Below are 22879 nucleotides of genomic sequence, written 5' to 3'. Positions count from 1 at the left end.
TATATATATAATGTGTATTGTTACGGATGTGTATGCACGCATGTGTGCACGGCTATATACATGCATAGCCGCACGAACATTATTCTTCACCTAAGGATCCGCTCATTCGCGCGGATATTGCATATTCACGATTACGCGATGACCTTTCGTAGGTGACAATCCTTAGAATGCAATGTCTGCCAGTAAGCACCTTCGTACGTATATATACACGTACGCCCGATTATTGTCGCGCGAAACAATCAACGCTTTATGTGTCGTGAGTCGTGAATCGTGAACTCTTTGCCGAGAATCGAGACAGCAGCGTTCGACTATGTAATATCATGATATCTAGTCGCGCGACTCAGCGATATTTTCTCAAGGCTAAGCTGTCCAGCTTGTTGGAGCATGCCGATTGGCTACCGGAGGATAGGAAATTTTTTGAGGACTTTTATACCTAGCGTTATTTATGTAGTGTAACGTCCCGCCATTTCTCGAAGAACAATTATTTAATCCATTTGCTTTTATTTCAGGTATTAATTAATTTCATTAATTGCTATTAATTAATTAAATTAATTTCATTAATCGTTCTAGTTCATATATAGGTATATCATATAATTATTTATCTTAGAAATTAAAAGTATTTTAGTTCTTTTGGTAAACCTTCATATTAGCGCCGACCTCACCGATTTCAATGACTTTGACATATGTTGTCAAGGGGGCCTATTACGATTCTTGAAACGAGGTGAAAATTACAAAAGTGAACAGATTTATTAGATTTCGACAAATGGCATTGTAGATACTCTAGTGAATTTATTTACTTTTGTAATTTTCACATCGTTTGAAGATAACAATCAACTCCAAGGTTTGTTCGCGTTGCTTGAAATTCCCAAAAAGTTCTGCACTGAAAACGAGATAAATATATATTCGGATGTTGAAGAGAGTGAAAGCGAAGATACTGAGCGCAAAAAGTTCAAGCAACGCGAACAAACCTATATACTATAATATCGGGTGCACCCGGGTAGGGAGTCGGAAGTATATATATATATATATATATATATATATATATATATATATATATATATATATATATATATATATATATATATATATATATATATATATATATATATATATATATATATATATATATATATATATATATATATATATATATATATATATATATATATATATATATATATATATATATATATATATATATATATATATATATATATATATATATATATATATATATATATATATATATATATATATATATATTTCGGATAAACAAGATACAATGACAAATCAAATTGTTATTATGTTATGCAATGTTTTTTTTAACAAGTCAAATACCGACAAATTGCAAAACTTATCATTTTAATGTAACAAATATACGATTCTTGAAACGAGGTGAAAATTACAAAAGTGAACAGATTTATTAGATTTCGACAAATGACATTGTAGATACTCTAGTGAATTTATTCACTTTTGTAATTTTCACATCGTTTGAAGATAACAATCAACTCCAAGGTTTGTTCGCGTTGCTTGAAATTCCCAAAAAGTTCTGCACTGAAAACGAGATAAATATATATTCGGATGTTGAAGAGAGTGAAAGCGAAGATACTGAGCGCAAAAAGTTCAAGCAACGCGAACAAACCTATATACTATAATATCGGGTGCACCCGGGTAGGGAGTCGGAAGTCGAAACCTTAGAACATATATAAATGGAAGCAGGCTGAAAAGTGTCGGAAGGAAGTGAGAAAGAAATCGTATTTGTCTCTCTCTCTTGTGAGTAACTACACATACAAGCATCGTGTCTGTAGTATACATACTTTTGTGTACACACACATGGCCGCGCATGCGCACTTTTGAGCAGAGTAACTCACAAGAGAGAGGCAACTATGATTTTCTTTCTTACTTCCTTCCGACATGTTTTTCTATCGGGAAACAAAGGCATTCCCCTTCCATTTATATGGAATAGCAGGCTGAAAAGTGTCGGAAGGAAGTGAGAAAGAAATCGTAATTGCTTCTCTCTTGGGAGTAACTACACATATAAGCATCGTGTCTCAAGTATACATACTTTTGTGTAACACACATGGCCGCGCATGCGCACTTTTGAGCAGAGTAACTCACAAGAGAGAGGCAACTATGATTTTCTTTCTTACTTCCTTCCGACATGTTTTTCTATCGGGAAACAAAGGCATTCCCCTTCCATTTATATATGTTCTAAGGTCGAAACACAGCCTTGCCGATCTTTAAACAATTTTGAATCATGTCGATTTATCTCACATTATATGGAAAAAGAATATAATGTTGGATTGATTGAAAATTAGATTCATGATAAAAGTGAATTTGATTTTAGGTCTGTTCTTTATAGCTGAACTGGCTGCACTAGTTCAGAGCTTATCTTTCTCCTTCCAATGGGGAGAGAAAAAGATAAACTCTGAACTAGTGCAGCCAGTTCAGCTATAAAGAACAGACCCATAGTCTTTATACGCGGACACGCTTTGTATGTAAGAAAGAAAATTTCTTGAAAAAACGATGATAAAAAATATTATATAAAGGTGGGTATACATCTACGAATGAACGCCGAACGAACCGCGAATGCGAACGTCTTGAAAGTCTTTCTCGCACGAATTGTCTTTGATGTACCGCCTCATGAGGGAATCGAGCCGAATGCGAATCGAACATTTTGTTCGCATTCGCTTTGGCGTATATATCTGCTGAATGATAACAGTTCGCATTCGCTGTTCGTTCAGTATTCGTTCGCTAAGTGTATACCCACCTTTAGAGTCACAAATTACAAGATTTATAAATTTTTTTTCAGCAATATTCATACATGGATACGTTAATTTGTAATAAGTGTTTCATCCCGATATACAGAGGAAAACTGCCTTATAATATTACACAATGTGGTCATATTTTTTGTCAGGATTGTCTACAACAAGGTAATTAATAATGGAAGAAAGTTTCTTAAAGAAAAGGCGAGGAAGATGATTAATTTTCTACTATTGTATATTTCCTGTTACAGTGAAAAAACAATGTTTTCAATGCAAATATACTGATCCTGCATATTTACTGTTAGAAGAGCCACTGATGCCTAAAAGGATCTCGCTCTTTACGTCTTTCTCTGAGGTTTTGGAAATATTATTAAACAAGGAGATATTCGAAAGCAATCAGTTGAAGATAACAATGGAACGTTTTCACAATCTTGTACATAAACGATATTTCTTATATCTCTTACATATTTTTATATTTTTGATATTTATAGTCCTTATATTCTTTTGTATATATCTTTAAATTTTGACAATGATACATTTATGCAATGATGCATTTGAAGGACAACAAATACGAGATGTTGAAAAAACATTATCTTCTCGTGCGACGCAATATGAAAATATTGTTAGAAAAATATACAGATCTAAAGGCTGAGAAAGAAAAAGTTAATAAGGAGCTGCAGCAAATGATACAGAGCACTCCGAAATCTATATCCAATACGACGAAGACGCTGACGAACTCCGATCCGATTTCTACGTATTCATTAAACACACGGTAATATATAAAAGTGTATATCGATCGATTGACATTGTTTAATGCACTTTCGCTACTATCATATATTTTAAAACAGAACCGAATCGTTATATATATATATGTATAATCGTTACTATTGTATGTATGCAAACAAAAGTTATCTAAATAATATCGTGATTCTTTCCTAATGTTTTCTTATTCTCATTGTTGTTTACAGATATTCCTCAGGATCGTTGAATCGTTTGAAATTTTCTAACTTGAATTTGTCTGATGCGACAGATATGTCTATGCGATCCGCCAATCTAAGGAATCAGCGCAAAGTCGACGATAATTCTTGCACACCCGGCGATAATAGACCTCCGAAATTTACCAAGCTCCTTTTTACGTCAGACATTCGAAACGATTCGAATTATATTTTTATCAAATAAATTCTTTTCTTTGTTTCCTTCTCTTTTTATAATTACGTTATTTCGAACTCGTTATACTATATTGTTTAACAAATTATAAATACAAGCGATAACTAATACAAATTTGATTCAAAATTGAAAAATGGCGAATAAACTTGTACCTTTTGCTAGATATTTATAATATTTAAAAAATAAAATGTCTTACTAAGTTACTGTTAATCACAACATAATTTGCATGATAGCCCTGTTATTCTATTGGAACTATTCCCAAAACTTCCTCGCCTAATTTAAGTCTATCTCCTACATCATGTCTCTTTGATACAATCACTCCTGCAAAACCTCTGCCTAATGTCAATGGCAAGTCTAATCCATTGTATGTTCCAGTTAAATTCTTTGTGCATCAAATTTAGAATTGTATATTTTATAGTGGCGAATTTAATGCTATATAAGTACTGTGCGGATATTCTTTCATTCTGATGCTCTGGTCCTCGATGGGTGCAATCTAAGATTGTCATCTGATTGCAAATATAATATATATATATATAAAACAACTATACAACTACTAAAAGTTTGGTTCCTAAGCTGGTATAGCTAAGGTTCCAATTCTATCTGAACCTTCCATAACCAGAACGTGTTTATTTAATCTTCTGACTATCACCATTTTATAAGATAGTCCTCCTGGTGCGGACCATACAATCAATCCAGCAAATAAAATACTTGCAATTTCTGTAGGAGATAAATTCCAAGGGTGTGTACTTACCTTGAAAAAAAAGAAATATATTATTTAACATGTAATTGCAGGTTTTTTGCCAAATATTTATAATATTTATAATACTTAGAAAATAGAATGTCTTACTAAATTATTGTTAATTACAATAATTTGCATGACAGCCCTGTTGTTTCATTGGAACTATTTCCCAAACTTCCTTGCCTAACTCAAGCCACATCACATCTTTGATATAATCAAGTATGCCTGCAAAATCTCTGCTTAATGTCAATAGCAAGTCTAATCCATTGTATGTTCCACCAGTCAAATTCTGCCTTTGTGCATCAAATTTAGAAGAGTTGTGTCATAATCATCATCTATAATAAAATATATATGGTTTTATTTTATAATATTTAGTTCTTTAAAAGACAACTTTTAGTTATATAGAATTAAATAAGCCTTTTATTACAAAAACAATGTGAATTAAAAATATATTGGAAACTTTATTAAAAGAGATTATATTAATTTTTGATCAATTTTATATAGCTTTTATGTTATATAATATACATTATAATATACATTTGTTATATTTATTTATAAACATTCGACTAAAAAAGTAATGTAATATTTTATATTATAATTTTATATATGTGTGTGCTGATTTAAAATTTCACATATCACTCTCAGAACGAAGAATACATATACAATCAGAAATAGAGTACCTTGTCATTGCAACATCAATGGGTTTCACACTAGAAGCTTCAACCTTTATCAAAACATCTGTTGGCTGCATAATCACTGGATTTCTGACATTAGACAGACTTATCCTCCAATCCATTATATGAATGTATCTGTCAAGTTTGCATCTTGTTGGGTTTTTCTTCCAGATCGACTAACAGTTTCACTATTAGAGAGCAAAGCTGCACCAATCGTGCGATGCATTTTGATCTCAGAATTGTTTTCTGCAACATTTCTTATTAAATCTCCTTAAATATTGAATATGTTTATATCAGAAGATTTTTGAGATTAGAGAACCGTATAAACAAATTTTTTGATTAGGATTGCATGGCTATTTTTTTGTTAAATAGATATATATGTGTGAAATACTCATTAATTTGGAGGCAAAATATATGACCGTAAATGCAATGTTCTTTGCCAAAGGCATAAAAATTATAAGTATAGAATTAACGTAAAATACACGAAGAATAAAATTATTTGCTCAATTATATATCACCTTGTTTGACATTTGTCTTACAAATTCTTGAATATACAAAAATGTAAAATTCAATAAAAACAGTCGGAGCTCTCGCTTGAACGTATATAATTGTATTAAGCCTATTTCCATGCGATTTTGAAAGAAAAATATTAATCTTGGATACTTCGTATCACATCATTTGCATAATGACTTTAAACAATTTTGAATTCCCGCGCCAAATGTTCGAGAACTGCTCGGTGATTTTCGGTAGATTTCGTGCGATTCCTTCGAATTGATTGGCTGATTTTAAAAATTTCGATGCCATTAGATAGTGGCTGCGGTCGAGAAAACGCTAGAAATGCTTCGAAGCGTTTGATTGACCAATCAGGACACAAAGAATAAAGATTTTTTTATTCTGATTGGTTAATGCAATGCTTTGAAGCATTTCTAGTGTCTTTCCGACCGCAGCCAATATCGGTATGTTCGCGAATTACTACTGTAAAGCTTGACCAATCAGGACAAGGAATACCGTCGCTGATTTCAAGATGTTACGTTCGGCTTCTCCCTCTCTTCACGCGGGAACGGCGCTTCGTACAGACGTAAAAATTGCGAGCTTCGATATAATATCCGCACAGGTAAACCGACAAAGAGTTAATCGAGCCAAATCGATACGATAATATGCAATAGAATTGTTTTTTTGAATAGACTGTGAGAATATTTAATAGTTTTATGGCATATCAGACGGAAATTATAAGAAAAAAAAGTCAAGAGTCTTTTGCGGATCGGAGATAATCGGCCATTATGGATATACTTTTATTTTATCTCCGTCTTCCGAGTATTTGTACATTAGAGACGAGTCTATTCTCGTACATACATTTATAATCGAATTGACATTATGTCTAGCCCTTATCCTTATCGAAACTTGCTTTTATTATACAGCAGAATAACTTATTATATTAACGGCACGGCGTCGTATTAATTTTCGAGACGCGATCGCGAAATATACCTTGTCGAATACGATCATGGTGTACAAGTATGTATTGATTAGTGAGTATTAATTCGCGCAATTATTTAATCTGATTAAGCGATTAAATATATCGGGACAACGGTTGTTTATCTAAGAAAGTGTTTTGTGCGCTGCATTTACTTAAGTAGGTGTAGGATGAATAGCGATAAGAATTTATTGTAAATCATTGTCTCATGAGATATATATATATATATATATATATATATATATATATATATTTACAATAATTGTCATGTATTAAAATCACATTTTAATAATTTTCGATCGCGTAGCGTATTAATATAGCGTTTGTATGATTATCGATGATTTGTTAAAATCTCTGTTGCTCGCACGAATGCAAGGTTACTCTTTAAAAACATCGCGAGCGACCGTGCAATACCGTGAACTTGGCGCGCTTTCCTTCCCGTTATAATCAAGCGCACGTCGCCTGCCATTAAAGTCGGAAGTGCCGTGCAAAGTGCTGCGCGTTTATTAACTGTATTTGGATGTGATTAGGGCGCGCGTAATCGTAATTTATTGTTTTGCGAGTGCATGTTTAATTGTAATTCATTGCTTTTGCTAGTGAGCATCAGGGAGGAGCGACAAAGTGAAATGAGAGAGAAGAAGAAGGAGACCCGGCGCTATCGTCATCGTAGTACGAAATAACCATAAGGTGAATAATTTATTATTATTTGTAAAAAATCTAATAAAAGAAAATTTCCATGCGCGAAACTATTATTTTTCGAGATGTTAAATATACTTTGGACATTTGCTTTAATTAGATTTAATATACATATTTGTGTATCTTACAGATCAACACTGTGTACTACGCTGTGTAAGTCTGTCACTGCGTTTCGCATCGGTGAGTAAATTGTTTTTTATTTTAATTATGAGATAATGGATTTGGGAAAATTATCAAATATATATGTATAAAATTATCAAATATATATGTATAATGTATCTACCAAATGACAAATATTAAAATCGAACCAAACAATTCATAATATTTTTCTGATACATATTAATATATAAAAATTTGCATTTAAATTTGCAATAATAATAAATGCAATAATAAATTCTTATTTATTATATGTTTCTGTAAATTACTTCATACCTATTAGAAGTTACATTATTTATCTTAAAAACATATTAAAAAACAATAAAAATCATGTGATAATAATAAAAGAGTTTAAATTAAGAATAAAAACATTATGGATCATATACCTCACATAGATATTTTATATATCATATAAATCCATTCTTCCTATTTATTAAAATGGACAGATTAGAATAAAGTAAGCTATTAATTCTGGAATATATGAGACTATCCGTCAATGTGCATACAAAAATGCATATATAGAAATAATTTATAAACTGGACATTATTTTTATTTATGCATTATTGACCAGTTTGGTGTTATTTATTTGGTAAAAAATATTTTTATAGCTCGAATATATGATTTTTTATTTTTGCTTAAGATTGTACGCATCAAATATAAAATTCAATGTACACAAAAATCATTTTTAAAAATATTAATTGTTTTAGGCGCTGCGACAATGTGGATTTTATTTAAATTTTACAGACAACGTAGAGCTCTCTGTCGATCCTGACAACCTGAGGGAAGAAGGAAATCTAGGAGAGGCATCGAGCGCCGAAGGATCAACTTTGGAGTAAGTATTCATTATCTGTTTATTAATATATTAGTTGTACAAAATAAAATTTTAAAAATTATATAATTATATATCTGCTGTTTGTTGTACGTATCATAAATCAAATGTAATATTTATTTTTTGGGAATAATTATTTTAGACGCTGCTACAATTTTGATTTTATCTATATGTTACAGATCAATGTAGAATTGTCGACTCTGATAACCTGAGAGGAGGAGGAGGTCTGGAAAAGGTATCGGGCGCCGGTGGAGCAACCTTGGGGTAAGAATTCATTTAATTTAATTTATTAATTAAATTGTAGTTGTATATTAAAACAAAATTTATTAGTTGTATTAAATCAAAATTTGTTAATTGTATTAATTCAAAATTTAAAAAATTATATAATTATGTTTTTATTTATTATTGTACGCATGAAAAATAAAATTCAATGTGTATAACAATAATTTTTTGAAATATTACTTATTTTAGATGCTGCTACAATTTATATTCTATTTGCATGTTACAGATCAACGTAGCTTCGATGCAGTCAACTCCGCTGCTGCGCATCGGGTAGTGAGTGATACAAATTACATTTTATTACGAGGTAACGGTTTTGTAGTCAGTTGATTGTAGATTTTGAATTTTAGATAGATTGTAGATTGTAGTTAGCTCCGTTACCTCAAAATGGATGAATGGATTACAACAGATTAGATTAAAATTTCACATTAAAATAAACAGGAAACATTTTATAATATATTTATAATACATAGATTTAAACTTGATTTATTTTATAAACATACTATGATCATTGAACTAATGATCATTGATTGCGTGTGTGATTAGAAATTCTTTAAATGATTATATAATCATTAATAATTTAATGTTATATATATACATTTAATTCTAATTTTTTGTAATCCGATTCATTGATAACTGGATTGATAACTTGGCTCTACACTAGTTAGAGCGATGTATTGTAAAACAACATGTATGTGTTCAAAGATATTTTGCGGGTATTTTATCGCGACTGAAAGAAAAACAAAAAGAATAAGTGATTTAAAATTTGCAGAAGAATTTACGATAATATATTATACTTTCTATAGTGCGAATTATACGCGTCAAATTATAATTTATTTTTTGTTTTTGAGATTGACCGGTTACACTGTCACATATTTCGGCGAAAATAGCACAACAAGCAACATTAATTGTAAATAAATTGCGGATTAACGACACACGAAGATTGATAGGGCAGAGATACCGAATTCTCGCGTAACAAAAAGTATATAAAATTTCTTTTCAATTAACTGTAATTCGTTAATATTAATATTCATTTCAATTAATATTCATTAAAGGGGTTTTTAAATAGGGGGAAGGAAAAATATTATTAATACTAGAAAATTAATTACTAATAAAGCATCACTACTAAAGAAGATGTCGTCACCGAAGAAGACGTCATCGTGGAAGAAGACGTCGTCATCCGTGTCTGGCACAGCATAATGAACTCGATAAACTAGTGTGATAAACTATTGAACAGATTAATTCCGGCAATTCAAAAATCTAAGACACGTTAGAATATCGTGCAAACCGTGCGTTTAAGTGCGGGTGTGTCATGCAAAGTGTCGCGCGTCAAAATGCGGGAATATCGTGCAAAGTATCGCGCGTTTAACTGCGACGGTGTCGTGCAAAGTGTCGCGCGTCGAAGGTTGATTGTATCATCGCGTGATATCCCAATTTTGTAATTGTCAACGAGAATATCGTACCATCGATGCCGATTAAGTGGGATGTCTCATTGAGACACGTTGCCTATGCAACGTTCTCACGTCTCTTGTGTCGCGGCACGAGGTGATGCCAGCCGCGTACGTATTTTCATGTGTTCAAATCAACCTGAGATGCGAACATGCGCGGACAAGAGTCGAGCGAATCTCATTCCCGTTTGATCTCATTCGATCGAATCAATCTTCTTCCGATTTGGGCTTAACCCTTGCTCGAAGGTAACGTTGAATTCCCGAGTTGTCGGCTCGTCGTATGATTCTCGCGCAAATGGGATATTTCGCGATCGCGAAATTCGGAAATGCCGAGTGTCGCGCGTATTTAGTACGGGAGTGTCGTTCAAAGTATCGCGCGTGTAAATCAACGGACTCTGATAACGGACAATCCTGACTAATTCCTAAATTCCTCCTGAGAGGAGGAGGAGGTCTGGGAGAGGCATCGGGCTCCGGCAGAGCAACCCTGGGGTGAGAATTTATTTTTTATTTATTAAATTGTAGTTGTGTATTAAATCAAAATTTATTAGTTGTATGAAATCAAAATTTGGTAATTATATTAATCTAAAATTTGAAAAATTATATGATTATGTTTTTGCTTATATTTATATGCATGGAAAATAAAATTCAATCAGTACAACAACAATTTTTTGAAATATTAATTATTTTAGACGCTGCTACAATTTATATTATATTTGCATGTTACAGATCAACGTAGCTTCGATGCAGTCAACTCCGCTGCTGCGCATTGGCTGGTGAGTGATATGAATTACATTTTATTACGAGGTATATATACATATATATACCTCAAAATCTACAATCAAATCAAATCTTCTATTACGTCAAATCATATAGTCAGATATAATAGAAGATTTGATTTGACATAATAGAAGATTTGATTTGATTGTAAATTTTGTAGACTGTAGATAGTAGTTATTTTCGTTACTTCAAAATGCGTGGGGGTTACAACAAATCAGATTATTATTTTACTTTAAAATAAACAGGAAATATTTTATAATACATTTATAATACGTAGATTTAATCTAATTTATTTTATAAACATACTAATAATCATTGATTTATATATTATATAATATATATATACGATAATAATATATCGTCATGTTTTGCTATTACCGTTTGAGAAAATCAATTTCTATTTGAAACTGTTTTATGAGAGTAAAATACATGAGAGTAACCGATGTTCGGTAACCAGAATGCGAGAAAAGCCTGCAAACGGCCATTTCGATATTTATCGATTAGAACCGTTATTTAAAATTTATTTAAACTTTGCAGAAACAGATAGAAAAATAGATTAAAATCTATTGCATAAAAATTAATTTAAAATGGATATTCTCCTATTTTTTAAAAGATTCTCTTGATTGTAAGTTTTAAACTATTATTTTTAATTTATTGATTATTTTGTAAGACAAAGAGAAGTGCAAGCTATTATTTTTCTCGTATGTTATACAATCAATATGGACCACTGGTAATATAGGCTACAAAAATACATAGACTTTGTAGATAACATAATATGTAGTTTTATGTATGATTTTCTTGCATTATTGGTTTATTAATTGACACGTGATATTGTTATCAACTCCTTTAATAATTTTAAATTTTATAAATAATGTAAGACTTGCATTGTGCAATTGATTATTTTATTTACGTTAATTAATAGAAATACATTTTCTGGAAATGATAGATACATGTAGTAAGACTGTATCAACAAAATTACTCTCTAAGCAAATTTTACTATATCTATTCAATTTTAGCTTGCAACTGTAATTACTTCGATTAAACAAGAATCTCGATTTTTTCGTGATTTATCTTAGTAAGATAGTAAGGTTCCCTGACTTAACATTCTTCAACTACTTCGCCGGCTACTTTTCTCTCATAATCTCCGAGCGCGATCGCATAAAATTACTCCTCCCTTCTGGTTATTTTGGCACTGGTGAACAAACGCCGGAAACTTTTCGGCCTTACTGACGCGGAGCTTATGCTAATGACAGGAATTCTAATCGTGGATTATAATTGTTAATTCGTTAAATGATCCATAACTTTTGTATTTCCATTTTCCTTTGCATTTCCATTTATAAAACTCGTTAACTTGTCCGGTAATAGTGTTTTCCCCTTTTATATTAACCACTGCTAAATTTTACTTTAGTTAGTGAATTAATATTATCTTTAATTTATATATTATGTTATAAAATAATCAAAAGTTTAAAAATATAATTTTTTATGTCGTAAAATTATTAATATATTTGGCGGTACCTGTATAAATTCTATATATATAGGGAGAGAGAGAGAGCAGAATAATAAAAACATAGTTTTTATGTAGATATTTATATAAACCTTATTCTTTATAGCCACTATTTGGTAGCCACCATGTTTGAAATGTTGGAAAAATACATAGTATATAATATTGTAAATTAAATTGTATTTTATTGCATAAATTTTGATTTATTTTAGCGAAACAATAGAAATTGAATGAAGAATACGGAAGTCACATTGATCAAGTCCCGCTGATCGAGAAGAACTCACTCGCGGATAAATTCCATTCGTCCAACGTTTGGCTGTACATGCCAGTACTCGTCGCATGGCCAGCTGCAATTAATCCGTTTTATAGATGCTGCCAATGTAAATGAAGTTTCCGGTCGAATATCTGCAACGGAAAAAGAGAGAGGATGGAGGATGTGAGTGAGATAGAAAAGGAAGGCAAACGTTCAATGCTCGTAAAAAGGCCGCGGTTTTAAACCCACCTGGTTGTAAAAACCTTCTGGAAGCAATTAATAATAACCGCCCTTTGCAGTTCTCTACCTAACGTTAAAACCAACTTCTCCACCTATTTCGCGCGAATTGTATCTCAATGAGCGCATAAACATTGCGAAAGCTATTCGTTTCATCTCGCTTCATTATGATCAGCTGGGATTTTCGAGATAGAATATATTCACATTTCTTCGTTAACATTTACCAAAAAACGTAGTTAAACTCTTTTGATCTTATTATACATTTTTTTTTATACAATTTTTTTTAAAATTATTTTTTTATTAATTTTTTTATACAATTATACAATTAAATTATACAATTAAAATTATTGTTATACAATTAAAAGAAGAACATTCACCATTGTCTTTTTCATCTCGAAATTTCACAATACAACTATAATTTATTGTATAAAACAATAAATTATCAAATTTTTTGTACTCTCATGTTGACGTATAATTTATATTAAAAAATGCAATCAGATATCCTCGATAATATTATATATTGGAAGATCATTGAACGATCATTGAATGATAATGTTTCATGAGAAGATATCAATAATGTTTTATAAGGAAATATCAAAATTGTTTTGGCTAACGAATTACGACTTTTCTCGGGACGCCTGGTCGAGGATGACGGGTAATTTTGTCCTAAAACGGAATACGGACAAACGTAACGTCGTGTCGAGATATCGAAGGAAGCTCCTGTCGACCTGCAGGCCTTTCCCATCGTCTTTTCCTCGCTGCCGGCGACCTTAGATCCCGGTGATGGATGAGAGGACGCAGACTTTGCCGACAGTGCAATACCCGGACCAGAGTAAGAAGAAGACGTGGACGCAACACGTGCAATCCGAAATATATATACGTTTTTACCTCGCGATATTGCTGCCCCGGAAGAAACGAGATAGCGGCAGATAATACGCATGATTGGGAAGAAAAATTTGTAAATACGTGCGAACGTAAGATTTTATTCGGACATAACATGGGAAAAAGGAGATCCCATCGTAATTATTTCTCAAAGGCAGAAAATGTTGGAAGTTAAAAAAGCATTTTGCTATTTGATTTTATGTTTTACAGAAATTAACGCTTACAAATGCACAAATTTTACTTGAAAACTGCAAAACTGATGTAAAGCTGTAAGAACCCGACATTAAGTATGTTGTTTGTTACTCAGTTATGATATAATTTATCTCGAAATATGAAGGAAGAAGAAGTTGATTCTTTTCATCGTACTATTATTGTCTATTACTATTTGGAAGGTATCTCTTTTCCCGCATTGATCATCCACAAGGAATGAAACCAAACACGGATTCTCACTAGATTCATTCGCGAATGTCGCAAGATGCAAAATAGAGGCTCCATCGGCCTCGCCTCTCTACGTCTGTTTATTCTCAATTTACCGCGTCGAGGTGGAAATCGTGGCACGAGTTTACCGTGCAATTTTCGATCTTTTTCTCCCGTCGTCTCACCAACCCGCCGCATCCCGTCGTCGTCCTTCCCCTTCCCTCCTCACCCATCGCAACAGCCTGCAGCAATACTTCCGTTCGTCACCCTCCATTATTTACCACTTCGAAACGTCGAAGATGCTTCTTTCCACTCTGGTGCGCGAAAAATTTCATCCGCAGTTTCTCCAGCCTTTCTTGGCGCTCGGTTTATGAAATTCGGCGACGATCTTAAATTGCTACATCGCTCGAGTGTCCTGTTGCGTCGTGAATCAAATCGCAAGCTTCGTGATTTAATCGATTTAATTTAATAGAAGACTGAGGAGAACAGATAATTTTGTTACATACATACATATACGTATATATATGTACATATTTAAATAAAAAGAATTTATTTCTTCAAGAAAATTGCAACTTACACATTTCAAACATCTCGTCAAAATAATAAAAAGTAAAAGAATCACATTGACATAAACATGTCTTAAAATCATTCCGCCTTATGTTTTATCGTTGTTAACATTGCCATCTGCTCCAGATTCACAGAGGTCTAGATCTATTCCGTGAGATCTATTCCTCTTCGCGCTCGCACAAAAGTATCCAGAATCTCCCTCGGGACATAACTTGTGTAGTTCGATAAGATAAGGATCGCGGGAAGACGAGGGAAATATGCCGTCCCACGTGCAACGTCGATAGCGAAACGACGATCGCAACCTCCGATCCCGTGGAAACGAGGATGAGGGGAAGGAAAGCGATGAGACTGGAAGGGAGAAAGAGAGAGAGAGAGAAAGGATGTAAGAGCGGAGGAGAAAGGGGGAGGCGCGCTTTGTCGCGCTACCGCGCTCACATGTCGAAGTTATGAAAATTAATAAGAAAAATTGCCCATAAATTCGGCGTCTCCTTCGCGAGCGCGCATCCTGGTACGGCAATAAAATTAGAATTATGTTGCGATGGCTCGCGCGCGCCATCCCCTTTACGTGCCCAGACAACTCGGGATCGACGTGGCGGGGGCGAGGCGAACGCCGACAGCCGGGGGTTGATAGCGTTTGTTAGCGACGCCGGAATGTGTCCTCTCCGGTTCTTAACGTATGAGTTATCCGCCAAGATTACATCCATGCCTTACATCCAGCCTTCATACTGAGTAGAGGAACCTATGGTTATTAAATTCTGGGATCCCCCTCCGCTCGTCGTGCCTCCTCGTCGATTTTGTGCACGGCGGTTGACTTATCACCGCAACGACGTTATGGAGAAAGAAAGCGAGTTTCGTTGGTGCGAGTGGTGTGCGAGGGGTGTTACGAGATGCACAAGAATTTTTATGAATCTTTTTCATCGCGCCCGTAACTCGAGTTTTACCTAAAAAAAAAAAAAAAAAAAAATGGATAGAATACGCGCTGTGGCTCGATCGCGAAGTAACGAGAAACAAAGTTCTTTCTTTAGGTTACTTACAAAGATGCAAATTTCTCTTTTTGCCTCGTCTTTGGTTTATCTTTAATTTGGATCGACTTTTCTACGATTACTAGTTGGTTTCTGCTCTTGCATTTCAAGTTTTGATGAAGCATTGCATCGTTTTAAATAAAAGAAGAGATAACTACATCAACATTAATTTTTTAACAATATAATAATTATTTAAAAATAACTCCTTATTTAGTAAACATCATTAAATTATGATAAAATTTTATAAAAATGAATTGTTTTATTTTTAATTACTTAATTATGGTATCATATGACTTTGCTGTCGTTCTTTTAAGATTTCTCTCTCTCTTTTTCTCTCTAAAAATCATTAAAAAATCCATTGCGAAGAATTTCTTTCTCACAACAATTTGATTTACAGATGTCAGTTAAAAGTGTATTTGCGCTTTTTGTATTCCATTTTTTTTCTCTTTTTTGTATAATATCCTACTTATATCATTTTTATTTATGATTATGCTATATTTTTATATAATTTTTATTTATAATTATGCTATACATTTATATAATTGTCTTTTAAAATTATTTTTTATTCCATTTATTAATCTATTCCTTAGTTTTTATTATTATTATTTTATTTTTAGTTTACATCTTTGCATTTTTTACATTTTTACATTTTAATATTGTTACACATTACAATAAACTCAATTAAATTAAAATAACACATTGTAACATTATAACATTAGAAAAATAGAAAAATAGAACACTAGAACGTTAAACATTAAAACATTACAACATTAAAACAGTTTATTTCTTAGTATTTTTTAAATTAACTTAGCTTTTTACAATTCATAATATATATCGTGCACATAAATAAACTCATATAATTCGTGTATAAGTAAAATCTTATACACACACAACTCATGTATAAATTAAATATAATAGCATTATTCTCTTGTCCTTGTTACGCTTTACTAAATATTTTCTTTATATTTATAACTGTAATTTCTATGTGTGCTTAAAAGAGTTATTATAGCCTCTTTATAACATCCTTAAATAAGGATAAATTTATATCTATCTATCACTCTCGATTTATAAGTATTTACGTTTATACACTCGTGCACCTTTCTCCGACTGTGAAATCTCATTCTGGATGGGAATCATATGAGCATCGATGTCGTCGACGGCAAAAGTACGTACGTCAATCAAAGAGTAACCGCGTTGCAGATGCAGCGACCACATCCCCTATCGTCGTGTATGTACATACACGTGCAATAATAGTGCACGGCGGACGCGTCGGCCAGTTGAATCGATGACGACCTGCCAATCGCGGAACGGCAATTTAGCCGCGAAACGAGGAACGAGTCGGTTGCCTGCGACCGCGAATAATCTCGGCCGTAGCAGATTCTCTGCGATCTACGAGCTTGTATCTATCTGCGCCGCGACGATAATCGAAAATCGCCGCTCGATCGACGAGGCTTTATTTCATGGAAAACATCACGTCCCGCTCTTCTCGCAGATTGTTATTTTGCGTATACAGGCAAATCTATTATCTTGACTATCGAAACAACTCGCGCGCTTCATATCGGCATGATCGAAGCAGCGTAATTATCGTGAAATCGTATTTAATTTGCTTTTTTTAAACCTTAATTTTAATAAAACATATATGTGTTTCGCAAGATTTTACTATTGAAATACATGCCGGTTAAAATACATATTGTTTTTATAGCCTGTAACAAAGCGAGATGAAAAAAAAAAAAATTAAAGGAAATAGAAGAAAAATATTTTTATTGAGAGAATAAAAATTTTTGCTTCGCGAAGACTGTGTTTTCGCCATAGAAATTATATCTCGTGGATTGCAAGAATTTCTTTACAGACGGATATAACTGTGTCGATTAAAAGGAAGCTGTCTGTACTGAAGGATGGCAGTTACCGTTTTAAGAGAAAATGTCGGAGGTTTCGGAGTAATGAGACCTTAAGAAGCTTACCTTGATGACGATGTCGACGCTGCGAAAAAGAGAGTGAAATGTTCAGAAAGCGGCATCGTTTTGCTTCCTTCTCGCTTGTATATTAATAATGTGGGGGCAAGGAAAAACGTCCGAAAGATACTCTTCTCTCCATCGAGCAATTCCCGGGGGGCAAAGTTCTCGAGGTATTTTCTCATTTCCGGCTCGGCTTATCCGCCAAAAGAAACGTTTCACCTTGCGTACTATGGATCATCCTTCAATGACAGCTTACGACGATTAAAATTGAACGTAGAAGATAAAGCTGGCAATTACGAAGTACTTCCTTGATATATCATTTATGATCTTTTTTAACCGGAAATTAACAGTAGATTCCATAAATATGATTCTATTCATAATCTTTTCTCATCCGTTGAATTAATTCGAAATATTCTTTAAAGTTTCTCGATTTTATTTTTATTTTTTAATTAAAAAATGCATCACGTATGTAAATTTTATAATGACATAAATATTCACACATTCAGACATTTATCAAGACGCGTAAGAACTAGATATCTTTTGCGTCTTTTTTCCAAGTAAATTTCGTGATATAATGCGTAAGAAAATCTGCATTTTTCATAGAAAGAGAAATTGATATTTTTGTGTTCGACGTATGCATGGAAATGAGAAGTTAAAGCGTGACAAATATAACATCAGGCGATAAAGTTGTTCATCGGTAACGCATTCTCTCTCGCGTATCATTAGTCGCATTAATGTTTTTTTTTCCCGTGTTGTTTACACGCATAAATCGCTCGTTCGCTGCGGGGTTCCCTCGCGCTTCGTGTGCTAATTAAAGAGGAATTTTTACGCGAGATATATTTATCTCGGGAAATATTCGCATCGCAAGATGGACGCTCGCGAAACGTGAGAGTTTCCTAAATAATAAATTACATTGTGGACTTTATTCAAGATACCTAACAAGATTCACGAGCTTACGTGATAATTTCTGCACGTAGGAAAAATACTTTTGCTAAGAGCTTTAATCCCCGGACGCGGACATACATTTTACATATTCGTCATTTTACTACATCGTCCGAGTTTCATCGCTCGTCGCTTCTTAGAGAGAGAGAGAGAGAGAGAGAGAGAGAGAGAGAGACAGAGAGTGTGTGCTCCCGATCGTTTATAGAATGCGGTATATGCAGGCGGGGCCGCGGGAAAATCAGCTCTTTGTCGGCATATCGGGTTTCCGCCGGTAAAAGCGCCAAATTCGGCGTCGATTCCGCTTTGAGGTACAGGTGCGCGGCAATGACGTTTAATAAATTCGCCGAGAAATTAACGCGCCCGCTGCCTCGTAGCGGCGCGCCACGGCTGCAAAAAAAAAAGAAAAAGAAAGAAAAAACCTCGTAATGTGCGCGTATTATTCCGCGCTGTGTATCCCCGAGCTCTCGCATTCTGGACGAGAATCCGACGAGGATGCGGAGAAAATCGCTTAGCGACCACGCGCTCTCAATTTTCCCAAGCAGCAGCCCATCTCGGGAAAGAGCATCCGGCCACCGATAACAAATTCGTTTGCGAGCTACCGCCGCGCATATAACGATTATTCAAATCGTTTCCTCCGTGAAACGTCAGGAGCTTCGCGGCATTGAAGGATTTCCGGCGTGCCGCTCTCGCGCAAACGATTCGGGCGACGAGGAGAGTAGAACTCGAGGGTCGAGGAAGACGCGAATCTACCCAACCCATTCCTGACGAATATCAGCCGATCTCTGCGGTGGGCGACCCAGGCCATTAGGCAAAGCCTATTGCCGTCCTCTTCCATCCGGCTGTCTTCTCTCTCTTTATCTCCCCTCCGCGCGCCGTGTCGACGCGTTAACTGAAAAGGGTGAAGCACGTGTTTCCCGCGGGATGCTTTTTGCAGCCCTACTCCGACGGCGGGCGAGGTCGCCTGCTAAGTCCGCCGCCGCAATCCGCGGCACGTGCGTTTCAAGACTCATCCCCCTTTCTTGGCGCTCGTCGTCATCCTCGTCGTCGTCGTCGTCGTTTTCGTCAGGGGGCCCCGCAGTTCGGAGCCGTTTATTCCCGCTTCTCCCTTTCCTCATGGTTCATTCACTCGTCTCTCGTTTCGCTCTCCTCTTGCATAGATAGTTTCGATATCGACGTTGGCGTGCCCGGATCGAAGGATTTGGAACGCGCTCTCAAGTAATTTGCGGCGCTCCAAGGTGCGCGCGGCCGGTTCGTGCTCCCGCTTTAATACCTCTGGTGTGCGTACGGCTCGCCCTATGCATTATGAAGGTGCGCCGGTGCCGCGAGCTTCGCGAGAGATCCCTACTGCGGTTGAGAAACGAGAGGTTCTTCGGAGTAAAGCGTATGAGTCGTTTTTCCGCGGAATTTTTAAGCGCGCGGGAAAAAGATTGGAAAGTTTGACCAGAGATTGAATATAAGATTGGATTTATGGTATTCTAAAACTAGCATACTTTCAAAAAAATAAAAATTAGTTAAGATAAAATACGGATTACGTGAGAGATTATATAAACTAAGAGCTTTGATCAAATTTTAATTTATTTAATCGACGATTGATTCAACTAACAGAATTGCCTATAATTAAAATTTCTAATAACTATATAATTCGTCATTATTAATTTAATCTTTTCTTATGTATTATACAACAAAAAATTGATAATTCTATTCGTTAACAAAAAAAAAAAAATTAATAATTCTATTCGTTAAAAAAAAAAAAAAAAGAAAAAAAAAAGAAAAAAATACTGCAGATATTATATGATAAATTAATCGTTGATTAACTTAATCAGAATTTAGTCCCAAATCAAAAGTGGCTCTAAGACAGTTATTAAAGTCATTAAATTATATAAATAAATTTTTAAAATCATTTAATATGTGTATGGGTGAAGCCTGAAGATTATTAACTTTTGTAAACTAACATGTAAATTTACATATATTTTTAATTGAATTTATTATTATAATACCAAATATACCATTCGACAATGAGATGAAAATAATTGGCGACAGTCTGACGCGCAAAGTAGTTGCGGGAATTACAGGTCAGACAGGGTCGGTCGTCCTAATTGAATCTCGTTTCGAGTGCCCGACTCGTTAGGCCGCCTACGATAGTCTACTTTTTTGTTATTCATGGCGAACATTTTCGAGAAGGGTGCGCCCGTCCGGACTCAATCCCGTTCAAATTTCCGGTCTCGAGGCGCCTAAAGGAATTAGCATTCGATCTCGCCATGTATGGTAGAGTACCTCGTGGGAGCTGACAGAAAATTCTCGTCGCCGCTCCTCTCCCGTCGGGACGTAATGGCGATATCTCCTATATTGATTAAATAGAGAAATCGGAGAGAGAAGATAAAAGAATGTCTAAATACCCACAACGCGGTGTAATCTTCGAGACGGCTCGCGTTTGATTTCGACGGATTTACAAGGCTATGTTGGATTATTAAACTAACGAGAGAGAAAAGATAAAAGTAGTAGATATAAAACGATTTTCACGATTGCATCGATTTCCGACGAAACAGCTTTTCCGTGTATCGATTACTTTTTATATAAATATACGTGTATGTTAAATGAGATATAAATCAATTTATCAGACGCAAGTAATATTAAACCTATATAGGTATATTAAATTTTCATACGCAAAAGTTTTTATATAATGAACAAAATGCAATCAACTGATTTTACCATTATATTCTGCTAATAATTGGATATTAAATTAATATCTTCGAAATTCGTTAATACATTTTTGATAGTTTGTAGAAATTGAGGAAAAATAAAAATCTTGACTAAAGCGAATCATTAAAATTTAACTTTTTGAAAGAAAAAGAATTATATTAATATATAAAATTTTTGTTTAAATAAAATACGTTTCGTATTATATACATACATTTACAGGGTGTTAAAAAAAACTATTCAATATTTATATGGTAAATAGGATACACTATACTGAGTAAAAAAACCGCTCAACCGTTTCTGAGATATAAATATTTTTGTATGTTAGCATCATGATTGATTTATAAAAATCTATGATATAATGGCATATGCAATAATGCATATGTCGTTATATAATCAAATAATCAAATATTACAAAAGATTTCAAAATTTCCATATAATATAATTATATTTAATTCTCTCTCTTTAATTCGCTCTTTTTTAAATCTACAAATTGTTTTTTAAGTCAAGCAGTTCGACGCCCTTCAATCGACCGTCTTGTCATTCTTTTTTCCCATGTAAAGCACGTTTAATTTCTCTTATTAGTTTCAGGACGCAGCGTAAATTACGAACGAGTTGGCGTGATACGACGGCATAATCCGCGGAATCGAAAGGTGGCGGGCGGCCTTGCGTAATGGTAGCAGGTGAGATAATGGCACGGTCCGTAGGTCTGGCGTTAGGTAATAATGTTGCCCTATCAGACATCGATTAGGCCCTTTAAAGTACCGGCAATCGAGCATCGCCGGCTGAGCCGAGGGTGAACCGGCTGCCCCCTCATTAACCCGATTGCGCAAATTGAGAAATGATTATCGTGCAATCCGTAAGAAATCTTCGAATCTGCGTGCATTTTAGATTAACACTGTATGTCCCTTCGTATTTCTTACTTAATGTCTTTGGAAATTCAGCAAAGGAATACATTATATAATATTTATAAACGTAAAAGAGAGAGAGAAAGAGTGAGAGAGAGAGAGAGAGAAAGCAAATTTTATTAAAAAAGAATTACTTTTTAAAAATAAATGTTTTAAAAAGTTAGAATTTTTGTAGAAGGAATAGATCTCTCTCTCTCTCTCTCTCTCTCCTTCTCTCTCTCTATCTCTTTTTCTTCTTGGATATATATAACATCTTTATCGATATTTCTCAGAAACTTGTCTTCGAGTAAAGATCCACTAAGGATTTCTCTAAATCTATCTAGATTGTGCTTTTGCTAGAAGATCTTTGGCTCATCTTTTGAATTGGTAAGGGTCTCGAACTCATCTCTCACACGTAACAAGCGACGACTGTTACCAGGTACAACCCGTAACCTTTGGTCGCGATTACTCCAATTTATCGTTCGCTAACACGTCGACGCGGCTTAAGTAGAAACGAC

At 34.2% G+C, this 22879-nt stretch overlaps 2 protein-coding genes and 1 pseudogene across 4 annotated transcripts in view; 1 reads left to right on the top strand and 2 right to left on the bottom strand.

Annotated features, from left to right (window-relative positions):
• Nucleotides 1-327, bottom strand: part of LOC115246223 — a 3754-nt gene extending 3427 nt beyond the window's left edge. Inside the window, exon 1 of the mRNA XM_029824918.1 lies at nucleotides 91-327. The gene's annotated coding sequence lies outside the window, so the exon portion shown is untranslated. The remainder of the gene's footprint in view (nucleotides 1-90) is intronic.
• Nucleotides 328-2393: 2066 nt separating this feature from the next.
• LOC115246226 lies at nucleotides 2394-4132 on the top strand. Of its 3 annotated transcripts, none has more exons than XM_029824923.1 (5): nucleotides 2394-2549; nucleotides 2813-2933; nucleotides 3017-3198; nucleotides 3326-3537; nucleotides 3734-4132. In XM_029824923.1, exons 2-5 carry the CDS (start codon nucleotides 2825-2827, stop codon nucleotides 3942-3944), a joined length of 714 nt encoding a protein of 237 aa, XP_029680783.1. In that variant the 5' UTR covers nucleotides 2394-2549; nucleotides 2813-2824; the 3' UTR covers nucleotides 3945-4132. The 3 variants fall into 3 exon arrangements, with proteins under 3 accessions (XP_029680783.1, XP_029680785.1, XP_029680784.1); XM_029824925.1 differs by having other exon boundaries at nucleotides 2480-2498; XM_029824924.1 differs by lacking the exon at nucleotides 2394-2549 and adding an exon at nucleotides 2557-2734.
• Nucleotides 4133-4289: 157 nt separating this feature from the next.
• Nucleotides 4290-5600, bottom strand: LOC115246229 (annotated as a pseudogene).
• Between the last annotated feature and the right edge of the window lie 17279 nt (nucleotides 5601-22879).

This window comes from Formica exsecta, unplaced genomic scaffold (assembly GCF_003651465.1).
Source record: "Formica exsecta isolate Colony F162 unplaced genomic scaffold, ASM365146v1 scaffold1414, whole genome shotgun sequence".
In the NCBI taxonomy this organism is placed as follows: Eukaryota; Metazoa; Arthropoda; class Insecta; order Hymenoptera; family Formicidae; genus Formica; species Formica exsecta.
The sequence above is the reverse complement of the archived record's forward strand: the minus strand, read 5'-3'. Positions and strand labels throughout refer to the sequence as shown.

Bases quoted from the DNA above. Each gene is read 5' to 3' on its own strand.
- LOC115246226 (XM_029824923.1), top strand. From the start codon at position 2,825: ATGGATACGTTAATTTGTAATAAGTGTTTCATCCCGATATACAGAGGA. The intron at 2,934-3,016 runs GTAATTAATAAT...TTCCTGTTACAG, and splicing joins TCAGGATTGTCTACAACAAG to TGAAAAAACAATGTTTTCAA. The intron at 3,538-3,733 runs GTAATATATAAA...TGTTGTTTACAG, and splicing joins ACGTATTCATTAAACACACG to ATATTCCTCAGGATCGTTGA.